Source organism: Artemia franciscana, chromosome 3 (genome assembly GCF_032884065.1).
Source record: "Artemia franciscana chromosome 3, ASM3288406v1, whole genome shotgun sequence".
Taxonomy (NCBI): Eukaryota; Metazoa; Arthropoda; class Branchiopoda; order Anostraca; family Artemiidae; genus Artemia; species Artemia franciscana.
The window spans coordinates 8,008,932-8,022,920 of NC_088865.1; the positions used below are offsets into that span (position 1 = coordinate 8,008,932).

Below are 13,989 nucleotides of genomic sequence, written 5' to 3' on the forward strand. Positions count from 1 at the left end.
CAACCTTTGAACCTTTCTGCTAAAAAGTTAGCCATATGGTGGAAACTGGGAGGGGTTTGCTACCAGCCCTTTTTGGCTCTTCAGTCATGCCAATTGGAAATCTTTGCATAGTTCTTTTCTAAAAAGGTGCAACGTGCTTGCCTTTTTGCCTAAAAGTTGTGGGATAGGGAGGTGGGTGAGGATCACAGAATGTTTACCTCCTTCCTACTCTTGTAAGAGCAGGCAAGAGTTCTTGTAAGCTCGTTTGGTTGCACGAAACAGAACTTTCCAATTTAAAGCAGACATATTGATTGAAAAAATTAACCTTGATGAAACGACTTCAAATAGCCTTACATGGACTATAAAACTACTTATACTCACAGACCTTCCAAAATGTAATGTAATATCTATCAGTCTGGCCAGAGGTCTACACATTCTCTAATAACCACAGGGTAAAATTGCTTGCAGGAAAAAAGGGGAAAACCCGAGTGTTGCTATTGAAGTGCAATGACCACACTTATATGAAATTTAAGTGTGGTTACTTAAATTTCATACTTATGTTGCTAATACTAAAATACACTTATATTAAAATAAAATATAGTGTGTATTTGTTTTTTAATGACAGTTGAATGATTTTTGTACATTTTATTTTCAACTATTCTATAATTTTTGTATATCTAAAAACTATTAGTGATATTTTTACTGAAAGGCTTGTTATTACTATTATTATTGGGGGAAATCTGAATTGAGGCTCAGACCACAAAGCCTCTCCCCTTCCCCTAGAAAATAAAAAAGTATCAAAAAGTTCCTGGGTTATTGGTGCCCTCTTGGGCATGGATATTCGAGATAAACCTGGCCTATCTTTTTCTTTGTATGAGAGCATTTCTTGGTATTGTCAAGATTACACCATTCTTTTTCCCCAGCCTGAGAACCCCAGCCATCAGCTTTGGACTGGCTTTGAGAGGCAATATTCTTCCCTTAAAAGAGGGAGGATATTTACCCACCACTTGCCAGCCATCAGCAGCAAGCTGGAGATGATTGTGAGAACCAGTACTAAAAAGACAATTTTTTTCTGTCACCTCAGATTGCTTCTCTAGGGATTTTTCCCTGTGTCATGATTTGTGCTTTATGTCCAGGAAGACTGGTCTCTGGGCATAATTTTTTGCAGCCATTACTGGCTTCAGTCTATCAAATCTTGGCTGTATATTTCACAAAATACCCTGTCTCATTGTCAGACACTGGCTAGGACAGCCAGTGGCTAGACAGTGACTGAAATTAGCTGTATTTAGCCCTTTTTCGTGCCTATTAATCTCAGGCGTATCACAAGAAGGTGTCCGCTGCTAACACAGAAAGGCTTGTTACTGTGCCAGTTCCCTTAAGAGGATAGGATCAGCCTTACTCAGGGTATGACCTTACTCTTACATTTTTTTTTTATAAACCAAATATTTACAACAAACAAAGACTCACAAACAATACTCTTCTGGGCTGCCCAAGAGCGTGACTCACGACTGTCTAAAGGGGCAATCCAGTGTACTTTGAAGAGCAATTAACCCTCATCCAAAATTGAATGTAATCAAAGTTCCACTTATCAACCTATCAACTAACAGTAGAGCCGTCCAAATACGTACAACTGTAACTACTTTTAAAATTGTGTTTCCTTTTTGGGGGTGGCTTGGGAAATAAATGAACGATCATTTAAGTAAATTATCGTACATTTGCATAAATTGCAATTGCTTGATAAATTCCATTGACCCATAATCAGCATCTAAAGTATCTTGAGCTTTTTTTTGTCTGTATACTTTTTTTTTAAATTATGTGCTTGTATTTTCTTCTATTTTATTAGTGTACATATACATGCTATTTCATTAGGACAAACAACTCAGATTCATCAGACTTTCGAGCACAAAGTTTGTCAGCTGTTGACATGGAAAGGATCCTCCAAGGTAATCCATTCTGAGTTTTATTATTTTTGCACATACATAACATAACTTTAGATGCATAACGTTAATGAATAATAGAAACCTTAAATTTTCGGCACAGGCCTGATGGCCTTTTTTGGCCCCTCTCCCTGCATATATTCCTGCTTCACAAACCACCCTGTTTACAAAATGAAGGGTTGTTTCTAGGTGGACATAAGGTGGGTAAGGATTAAAAAAATGACAGGTCATTTTTGGTTGACAACGAGGCCAACCATTTTGAGTTTAAGAAGTTCCCAATAAGTAAAATATAAATTGTTAAGGATTTTCTCTTGCCTAAACCCAAAGATATGGCGGAAAATTTCTCCACTGCGATGTACCCGTCCCCAGGCAATTCGTGGCATAAAACGTGTTTTTTTTCATGTTTCGTCCCTTTTCTTTCAAAGGGCTGTGCCTGTGTTCACCTAGTGTCCTTCCTAGTTTGTTTTGTGCATGCACAGCTTGCCAAGAAGTGGTCTGGCCCACGAACATGCACCCGCTTTTCAAGTTCGATGGCTCTGAGGGTAACTGTCCAATTTATTGACATTCTAGCTTCCCAAGAAATGCTTGTTGTTTTATTTTTTCGAAAAGAAATGTGAGTAAATAAACGAAGGTTGGAGTTTGAAATATTCTAAAAATTTTGTGTTGGGGATAGAGGCAAGTGGTTGTTAATATTTATAAATATGGCTCGATTTCAAATGTTGAAGCATGCTTGATATTATGCCTCTGGGATAGAGACAAATTTTGATTTTTTACATTGATAAATATGGCTCCATATCAAATCTTGAAATAAACGCCGAAAAAAAAACTCTTTTAATTTCCGTTTTATTATAAAAGGAATTTGTGCATACGATAATGAAACCAACATAGACATTTAATTTAGAAGCGAAAGCATATTAGTTTTATTGGATTTTTTTTGTCTTTCTTTGTGATGTTTCACCGTGCATAGAAATAATTTGGTGCAAAGGCAAGTAAAAGGAAAGCATCTTATCTTGATTGGAATGGTTAGGATGTGTAAATCTGTGGTATCAACAAAGGTCCAAATGTAATACCAATGTGGGATGTTTTTTTTTTTATAAGGATTGTAGTTTTAAGCTCTTTGATACCTGTAATCGATTTCTTTTGATCTGATTACAAAATTTAAGCTATTTCGTTAGATGGGTTGAAATCACAAGGGATTGGACATTTCTCATATAAATTCTAAAACTGAATCCAATGGTGTGGTTTTCATTAAGATCACTTGATTTCTTTTTTTTTTGGGGGGGGGGGGGGTGTTTTCCTCTTTTTTTTCAAAAACCAGGCATGGCTTGTAGCTTTAAATGAGTTACATTAAATATAACCAATTTTTGTATGTTTGGAATCAGCATAAATAGCCATTTCTTTTAACCGCTATCAAAATTCATCTTTTTTAAAGTTTTAATAAGTCAAGTGGTTTATTACTTACAGTTTGTTACCACGAACTTTTTGACAAATTCCTCAATAGACAATAAATCCACACGATATCACATCCATGGAAGAAGTCAATGTGATTACGCAAAATATTTGTGTTGTTCGCCATCACCACAGACGATAAGTTTAAGCACTAATTCAAATAGGAATATCAGAGTTTTCGGTTGCAACGCAACACTGAAGCACGGTATCCTGCAATACGGAGCATTTCTGAAAAATACCTTACCGCTTTTCCATCATCATGCCAAGGTTTCTGCGTGATTTTGAAAAAACCAAAGAAACTGTTTGAAAATCAGTGAACGCGGATAGAATCACAAGTTGATCCATCAGGCTTATTTTTTTCCATCTTTAATTTCTGAATTTATTAGTGATTAATCATACTTGATACTTACCGAATTCTACGTTTATTTACTTTGTTGAATTTGGATAAGAAAATGACTTCAAGTTTATTCTCTTAACCAACAGGTTTTTTTTTGAATTGATAAGTATTTTGTACTAACAGAAAAAAATGGAGGTTAGGGTACAATATAGGTACCAGTATGCTAAAAAATCGAAAGGAAGAGGGGGTATTCACGGTGCCCTTGGACCCTTTTTGCTACCAGTCATAATGATTAAAAATTATCGCTTGATTCCAATTCAAACAAGGTGGAACAGGTCTATGTCAGAGGATTCTACTGTAGAGGTCTATTAGGGTTTCGAGCTCTTATCTGCAAAATGTGGAATTTTGCATTTTGATTAGAAGAAAAATCGCGGATGAGTATTTATTGACCATTTTTTCCCTCAGCGATGATCGCATTGAACAAGTGGCCTTAGAAGATCGGAGGGATCATTCGAACGGAAACTAAAAGTTCTATGCCCTTTTTGACTTACCCAAAAAGTTGGAGGGCAACCAGTCCTGCTCTCATGCTTCCTTCCTTCCCAAAGACACCCGATTTAAATTTTAAGATAGGCATTTGATTCAGTATGATTGACAAATCCAATAACTATGCTTCTGGGGTTGATATGTCCCTCACAGCCCCCGGGGAAGGGCTGTAAGTCATGCAATTTACCCGTCGTTTAAATATAGTATTTGTTTTTGGGAAGTATACGGATATTTGGGGGGGGGGAATTTTCCAAGAATAGAATATTCAGCGCGGAGGAAAGTTTCCAGGGGAATTTTTACATGGGCGGGGGAATTCCCTGGCATGATGTGAAAAATGTTCAGAATTAAATATAAGAAAAAGTTTTTTTTCAATTAAAAGTAAAGAGAAATAGTAAAATTTAAAACGAACAGAAATTATTCCGTATATGAGGGTTGCTGCACCTTCCTCGTTCCTCTGTCTTATACGCTAAAGTCTGAATTTTCGCCATAAATCTTTAAGAAATATTGCTCAAACACAAGGTGTTGAATTTGAACGGAAATTATTTTTAAACAGCTGTAAGACTTTAGCGTAAAGAGTGAGGGATAAGGAAGGAGCAATCCTTCTCGTATACGGAATAATTTCTGCTCGTTTCAAGTTTTAATTTTGCACCTTAATTTCAGTTGAAAAAAACTTGTCTTTTTTTTGTATAAAGCCACCATCGAACCTCTTAAAATCCTTGTGTAATGCGTTCTAGTGAGTAAAACATGATAAAATAACGTTGTCTTGAGGAATTTCTGGTAATTTTGACAAATGCGGAAACTGTGAATATTATTTTCTTCTTAAATTTTGTCTATAATTGATAAGTTTTTCCCCGATAGTCCAACATTATTGATTTTAAGTTGAAATCGTCACCCTGTAGCTACAAGTTAACCTTGTTAGACATCCCAATGATATCAGTCGTGGAATAAGTATCTGTATTCCATTTATTCAAATTTGGATCTTTTTCTTCTAAAAACTCAGGGCCTCCTGATAGCCAGCTAACTTCAGTGTGCAGAATTAACCAAGCCTCGCTGTTTTGCTTTGTATACCTAGGCAATTCACCGATAGTTCGTAGAATTAACAGAAATGGGAACTTTCTGGGAGGGTGTAAAGAGGAAATCGTCGAATATATTGAGATGGAAGAGGAGTGTGCATAGCTGTGTTGGCCTTGGGTGGCTTGATGATTTTTTAGTTGTTGTAGTAGTATTTATAACATATTGTAAAGGCGGGTGCAATCTAGCACATATATTTGTTGCTGCTACTTGCTGTCTGTGAATCGCGCAGTGAATGACCAGTATCTGAGGCAGTTGTCGCTTTAAGTGAGCCTTAAAATCACAAGCATGACCCGCCATAGATGGGTCACTATCAGTCACAACAGAAGCATTGTACTTCCATGGAATTGCTTTGTAAGAAAAAAACATTCCACGACCTGCAAAATCGATTCTCTTCTGGTATCTTTCTCTAAATATGTAGCAAAAAGCAGTTATTGGCACATAGCTTCATATTTTTCATATATTTTCGAATATATTTCCTACATATTTTTGAACATCAAAATGACCCTGAAAGACGTGTATATTTGAAATCATCTTGTGCGAACTTGTCCACCCTTATTGCCTTGCTTTCTTGCAGTTTTTCATCTTACACAAACATGTTTCGGCTTATAAACTTGTTGAAGTTTTTAAGGTTCCTCTTGTAAGTTTAGAAACCACCAAGTTGGTAAAAATAGCACAACTTATATAGTTTCTTGAAAGTTTCACACAAGAACATTTATCATTTAAAAAAGGGTTTATTTTAGATCTCGTCGACCCCCCAAAATCAATCTTCATTTATTTCGACCCCTAGAAAACCGGTGAAGGTCGATATCGTCCGTTTTGGCAATCCCTTATGTACAGGATTTGAGAATGAAAGTTGCATCATCCCTTTCTTTCCTTATGCTCTGCCAAATTTTGGGTAGAAAGATAGATATTTTGCACCTTGTTCAAATAGGAAAGTGCGATCTTTTTCCATCTGTATGATTTGAGATGCAAAACGGGTCCATGGTCTCTCCAAGGTCATTCACCACTCTTCCCACTAACTTTTTTGCAGAGTGTAAGCATAGAAGAATTTTGATGTACAGGATTGGAGACAGATAGTGGGTCCTTGCCTCTTGCATGACTTCCCACCATTGACTTTTCATGAGTAACGCTGGCATTTTTTTTTTTTACCTGTCGGCTTGAATTTTGTTATCCAAGCACCTTGGGTCAATCAGACATGAGATGATAAGTTCTGAGGCATGCTCCCCTTCTCTAATCTTTTTACGAAAGTGCTCAGATCCACATGAAACTTATGGGGTAATTAATTTAGGCCAAAAGGACAGAGCGGAAGGATTTTTTTGTGAGTTTTTAGACTGTTGGCCCCTACAGTCCATGTGCCAAAACTGTGCTCACATTTAAAAACTGAAAACATAGATGTCAGACATAGAGAATAGGGTGCATTGAGAAGAAACATCTTATACTTTAACGGGTCCATTCGAGGGTTCACAACTGCAAGTTTTCATCATGGCGAAGAAATGAAACCAATTGTTTGACAGATTTTATTTGGCTTTATTTCACTTATTCATTAATTATCTAAGGACTATCGCAAATAGATTACGTATGGTATATTATCTCATTTGGAAAGAGATAAGCTCAACAATAATTTGACTGTCTGAAAAAAAGATACATTTTACCTCCGTATTTGAAGCAGCCCCCCCCCTCTCCTCTATTACTTCAATAAAAATTTTAAATTTATAGTGAAGAAAGATTGCAGCACTTATTTAAGTCATAAGACTATTAAAGCACATCCAGAAAACATCAGACAAATTTATATTGCTTATAATTACATGATTAAGTGGCAAGGCTATTGACATACTCTTAGCTGCACAATCTCTAAGAATACTAAATAATAATAATACAAAAAAACAAGGATCGTTTATGTCAAAAAATGACAAAAACTTTTTCTGTGTTATTTCTTCTATGGATATAGTCAAACTGGTCTTTGAATTTTTTAAGATCTATGTCTTGCACATTTAAATGTGCAAATTCCGAGAATGCTCCTTAAAACAAGGATTAAATTTTATATATATATATATATATATATATATATATATATATATATATATATATATATATATATATATATATATATATATATATATATATATATATATATATATATATATATATATATATATATATATATATATATATATATATATATATATATATATATATATATATATATATATATATATGTATATATATATATATATATATATATGTATATATATATATATATATATATATATATATATATATATATATATATACATGTATATGTATATATATTTTTCTTTTTTTTAGATTGTTTTTCCGATTTAAATGCGAAAGGCTTGCTTGATAAAGATCAAGCTGGACATTTATACATGAATACAAAAAACTTCGAAGAAATTAAGAAAGCTTTTGAAAAAGATGACAAAGATTCTAAGAAAAAACAAAAGAAGAAAGAAAAGAAAAGGCGACAGAAAGCAAAGAAAAAAGAGCAAGAAAACGATAACGATAACATAAAAAAGTAAGTTGAATATTTGTTTTATTTTGCCATAATAAATTTTAGGTAAGTAACTATTCTATGTCGTATTAAAAAAAAAAACTTTTTAAGAGAGAAGAAACATTGGGTGTCGAATTTGATTTTTCAAAAAGCTTGTTTTTAATTATATATAAATGTATTAGAGATACTTAATTGCGTGGCCCCCAATTATCCCACACTAGGTTTTGAAAAGCGTTTGGTTTTGGGAATTTTAGAGAAATATACCCTTTTTCTCTATTTTCTTTGAAAAAACAATAAAATGACCCCCCCCTCTCCTTTGTATTTTGAAAATATATTTTTCCCCTCATCCCTTGTAATCGATTGCCGCTAATCCTTTACCTAATTTTGTAACCGTTCATTTCACTGTGCTAGGGTGCTTATGCACTAAGTAACATTGTTTCCCCTCAATGTTTTATATACTGTAATCATGTCAAGAAATTACACCATAAAAAGCATTGAACAAGTTCCAATATTAACTTACTTTGTTTCCCCCCATCCTATGCGTATTGGCCATATCTAGGATCTAAAAACCACTAAGCGCGAATGTATAACTCTTTCAATTAGTATCTTCACTGTTTCAGTTTTTGTTAAACGGTATGTCTTTTTTTTGGAAATCAGGCAAAAAAGAGATATCAGGAAAAATAAGAAAATCAGAGATATCAGGTAAAATTAGGAGATTTTTTGGAGAATTATTGTGTCTTTTTTGGACGTTTTGATTGCTCTGATTGAAATATATGTCAATTTGTTTACCCAATGCCATGGGGGGGTGCTAGGTTGCTACAGATTAAAAAGGGATGGGAGGGAGTTGGCTGCCCTCTATTCACATTCAGCAGGGGTAGATCCGGGGGGACCCTGGCCCCCCAAGATATTCCTGGTAAATTATTGGATCCCTTGTCACATTGGGCCAACCCCCAAGATTTTGCTCTAGATACACCTTTGACATTCAGCTCTTTAAAAAGTCACCAAGTTATCGTTTCCCGATCGATTGAGTCCCTTCTAAAGTCTTTAGAACCATTCTTTGTATGCGAAGTTACCGGAAACAAATAAATAGGGGGCACTATTGTGTTGAAGCGGATTAAATGAAGAAGTGTTTTATTTTATATTAGAACTAAAAGCTGATATTAAATTAAAATAATGAAAAACTATCCTGAGTGCGTCAAGTGCTCGCAAAACAAGGAGACCTATAAACGCGACTGTTCAGAATATTGGGTGTAGGATCCTTGTGTTGTAAAAGCTAGAAACAGATAACGATATATATAAACACTACATTTCTTAAGGGTTCGATTTATTTAGGAAGACACTAACCAACCGTATATATATTCTCCCCTTTTTTTCTGTCTCCTTAGAATCTGCGTTAACTTCCATGCCGTTCTTAAATTTTTTTGATACGACCATGAGTTGTCTTATTAACCAAACCTAGAGGGTAACCGTTGCAAAACTAAGTATCTCCATTAGGCATCAAATCAGAATTCATGAAAAATAGAAAAACAAGTTGGCCTACTGAGGATTCGTCCACTAAAGAAATGACAACCCCTCTTTTCACTAACAAACGATGGCGTAAATCCAAACTTTATAACGGTTACATAGATTTATTTTTAATTGAAAACTATATGTAATCAAAGGTAACTTTGGTTCACATTTAGCAACCAAAGCAAGAAAATATGGAAGCGTGTTTAAAGTTTTCAATTCTAATATAAATTTATGTCTATTGTTAAGTTTATATACGTGTTCCACTTAAAGCAGTCAAATTTTTAAGCCATGTTCTCAAATTACAAAATGTCATCCACTCATAAGTTTCAAAGGCTCAATGGGTTCTAAAAACATATTAGCTAATAATGGGGATACCAGAAGAACATATTGACAGTCTCTATCATTCTAATCAAACCTCCTCAGTTCTTGGATTTCAACCACCTTTTTCGTAGCCAAGTTTTTCTCCTTTTTTTTCCCAAAATTTGTAGAAAAGGACAATGTCATAACTGACTAAGACAGAATTATTGGGAATACTAAAATCGTTCAACCCGCTTGCAAACAAAGTGGTTGTACAGCTATGGAAGCTCCTCCTCCATCATAATTTATTCAAGACCTCCCTCTTTCCACTCTCTCAAGAAGTTTCCATTTTTCTTCAGTCTGTCTATGCGACATCCTCTCAACCCATTCAGGGAAGACCTGCTTTTCGTTTGGTACTAGACGGTTGGTGGACAAGGGTGATCTTTCCTTCACATCCAAAGTGTCAAACACTTTTTTATTCTTTTTGTGATTTTTTCCTGCAACACTATCATGGTTTAGTGCATTCTCAATATGTTCTACCCATCTCTTTTCCTCTTTCCTTGTCATAATTGTGGTCTCGTCTCTATCTTTAACTGGGACAAGTTCACATTGACTATTCCCTCTCGATTTCTTAACATACCAGTACAATACTTCACTGTTAAGCCGCCTGACTGCACCTTGTAGATCTTCATTGATTTTATTATTGCTCCACTTCGCACCTCCTTAATTTATATTTTAATTTTTTCTCCACTTTTTTTTACATTCCTCTTATTTTTAGATAACCTGCCATTCAAATAATTCTTTTACAAGCCCCCCTCCTCCTCGCGTAAAAATAAAGCACTTTCACTAACATTCTTAGGTGCGTTTCTAACTTTCTTCCATAAGACATCATCAGTGACCTTACAAACTATTTCATTAAATTATTCCATCTATCTTATACTTTGTTGAGATTTAGACTTTCCAGTTTAGTATTCAATTTCCTGGAGAGTTTCTCTGAAGTTCTGACCCTGGAGTCTACCAACGTCATAGCTTCCCGACAGATAGTTACCCTTCCCGAGTTTCAGCTTTAGATACCTAGGCTATGTTCAGAATGTTACGTTTGTCCAAGAAATAAAAAGTACATGATTTTTAGGTTCATAAATATCTGTAACATCTTTTTAGTATTTATCTAAAAAAAACTATAGTTTTTTTTATATATGTTATGTGATTTGGTATTCTTAGTTTTTGTTTTCTTAGTATTCTTGTTGGTTTTCTTTTCGTATTTTTTATGTTATTGATGCAACGAACGGACACCGTGGGGAACGTTTTGGGGGAGGAAAGGTGCTGAAAAAGATATATTTACTGAAATCTATAGACTTATGTACATTTTGACCGATTTCTGAAAGATTATCCAAGTGTGTCGTTAAGTAGTGCTGTGGGAAGACACCTTCCTCCTATTTCCCCTGTTTAACCATTTTTTTTGGATAGTAATTTTATATTTTCAGGAATGAAGACTCATCTCAAGAGAGTGATGAAGAGCTTAGTTCAGATGTAAATCCTGATGACTTAATTGCTAATTCGGCTTTTGCAGCTGCCAATAAAAAAGCTGGAAAGCTCATTGAAGTCAAGCCGACTATCTCATCAACTCCAATTATAAAGAATATTTTAACTGAAAGTAATGTAGAAAATGTTGAAGATTCGGTAAGATCATGAGACTAGAAACATTTGGTGTTTTTCTAATTTTTCTTGTCATTGGAACTTGATTAAGAAAATTTAAATTATGATTCATGGCTGCATAAATTTCGGAGGGGCTGTTAGCGTCGTGTAAGTGGAGACTTATGTCTCGGTAAAAAAAAAGAAAATGTAAAGTAACGCCTTCTGACGCTACTGAGCAAGATCCTGAAGCTCCTTTTTTAATTTTTTCGGTGTCAGACGTATTCGCATTTTTGCTTTTTAAATCAACTGGTCAGCGCTTTACTGTCTTTGGCACTAGCGGTTTTAATTCTTATATAGACCGTGCCAATCTAAAAGTGATGAAAGTGATGATTCAAGACCCAGAAAAAAAGAAGAGAAACAAGGTCACTCCACATCACCCACTGAGGTCCGAAAGCTCTATTTCTAAATTTTTCTTGGAATCAAATGCCTAACTGTTTTTGATTTTTTAGTTTTTATAGGTAACACTGTAATGTCTTTGGCTCTATTACTTTCAATACCTCAATGGAATATTGCAAAATATTTCGCACAGGACTACGAGTGTAAGCCAAGTTCCACAGAACATGGGCTTATTTTTACCTTTTTTTTTTTTTTCAAGGCCTGTAACTTTTGAGTAGAGAATTTAAAAAAAAAGATTTTAGGAAAAATCTTCTTTATTCTTGATGGATGAAATATTTAAAAAGATTTACCAGGGCTTTCGTTTAAATTTTTGGAGTTGCCCCCTTGACTTTGGAGGTATTAGATAAGTGTTCTTGTGTGTCTTAATTAGAAAGAATTAAATATAGTACTAAAAGGGTTATAAAATGATAAGGCCCCAGGTGCAGATAATATGGTAAATTAGTTTCTTAAATATGGTGGTTTTGAGGTTAGAAATAAGTTACTTAAGATTGTGAATATGATTTTTGAAAAAGGGGAAGTACGTTGCGGTTTTTAGAAAGCCCTGATTAAACGACTGTATAATAAAGGTGATAAGAGTGAGTGTGGTAATTTTAGATACATTAGTCTGCTTTCTATAGGTAGCAAATTACTTGTAAATGCTGTAGTAGTGCGGTTTTAAGAAGGTAGAGGATGTGTCGACCAAATCTTCACTCTTAGATTAGTAATTAAGAATTGCCTGAGCCATCAAACACTTTTAGTCCTCAGTTTAATAGATTATGAGCAAGGCTTCAATTATGTTGATAAAAGAGCTTTAGCGAAGGTCTTATCGTTGTATGGTATAATGGACAAATAGATTAAAGTGATAAGTGTTATGTACAAGAATAATATTGTTGCGGCTAAGGTAATAAATGAGGATAGCAGCTGATTTTGTCGTATTAAATCAGGAGTTAATCAGGGTTGCGTTCTATCTCCATTTGAATGGACCAATTTGATGGATATTGTCTTAAGGAGCAAAGAAAAGGCAATGGGAGGCAAAGGGAATAAACTTTCCTGGGCTTAAATTATGTTGATGATTTAAGCATCCTAGACGAAAGTGTTAGCAAAATGAATAATTTCTAGAGTTTTCGTGAGTTCAGGGTGCAGAAAGAGGTTTGAACATTAATATGGAAATTAATATGAACTTTAAAAGTTCGATCAAGATCGAATGATCGATCAAGCGGACAGATTCACTTACCTAGGTAGAAATATTGGTAAAGATGGTGGGTGCACTAAAGACGTTAAAAGTAGAATAGCCAAGGCCCAGGGTCCACATTCTGCGGACGAAGGATGACAGATTGCCAAAGATTGTCCTTTCCGGCCAATAGTCTAGGGCTAAACGAAAAACAGGCCGTCCTTGGTTGGGGTGGGAGGATGCAAGGAAATATTTAAGGGAATGAGAACTTCCTGGGAGGATGCAAGTAGGGAGTCTTTGGATAGACTGAGATGGAGAAGGAGCGTGCGTAGCTGTGTTGGCCTTAGGCGGCCTGGTGTTGCAGTGAGTTCTCAGTGATATTAGTGTACTGTATATTATATCATATTTTTTATTACATTATTATAATGATTTATTATTATATTAATAATGTACAATGACATAATAATTAAATATAAGTATAATAAATAACGTATTGATTAGTGTAATTTATTAATGTTAATATAAAAATTAATTAGCTAAAAAATTTCAGGAACATATTAATCAAACGTGAAATTTAAAAAAAGAAGAAAAGAAATACAAGTTCAGAACAAAAATCCACCATGGCCTATTAGTCTTGTAGTCTTGCATATCTCCTAAGATATTTGTACCTTTTTTCAAGAGAATTAGTATTTGCTAAATTCTCTTAATCATTAGCTTTTGAGTTGTTTGCCCTTTTGAATTTTCATTCGGGTCATCTGTGTTGAGAAAAATTTATGTACCGTTCTCCCATGCCAAGAATTAACCTCTAGAATATATACATACCTACCCAGAAACATGACCAGAATTTCCGCTGGTGTGTGTGGGGGGTATATGTGATTTTTCGAGTTTTTCTTACATTCTACTTGGTTTCTCTAAACGACTGAGTTGAAAAAAGAAGTTGGCTGCAGAAATGTTTATTCTAAAATAAAATAAAATAAAATTTGATATCAAAGGTTCTTTTGTCAAAAAGCCAGAGATTCAATAGTCGAATATTGGATTAGTAAAAACAACAAGTTTTTCTCTGTAATATTTAGGCTGTTTTTTCTCTTTGATAGGGCTTGGGAGGGTGCCTCTG

General features: G+C 34.6%; 1 protein-coding gene across 1 annotated transcript in view; it reads left to right on the forward strand.

Annotated features, from left to right (window-relative positions):
* LOC136024829 (uncharacterized) overlaps positions 1-13,989 on the forward strand; it is a 74,377-nt gene that overhangs the window by 14,743 nt on the left and 45,645 nt on the right. Inside the window, exons 2-4 of the mRNA XM_065700312.1 lie at positions 1,849-1,922; positions 7,645-7,852; positions 11,119-11,314. Of these exons, the coding sequence (XP_065556384.1) occupies positions 1,849-1,922; positions 7,645-7,852; positions 11,119-11,314 (478 nt within the window). The remainder of the gene's footprint in view (positions 1-1,848; positions 1,923-7,644; positions 7,853-11,118; positions 11,315-13,989) is intronic.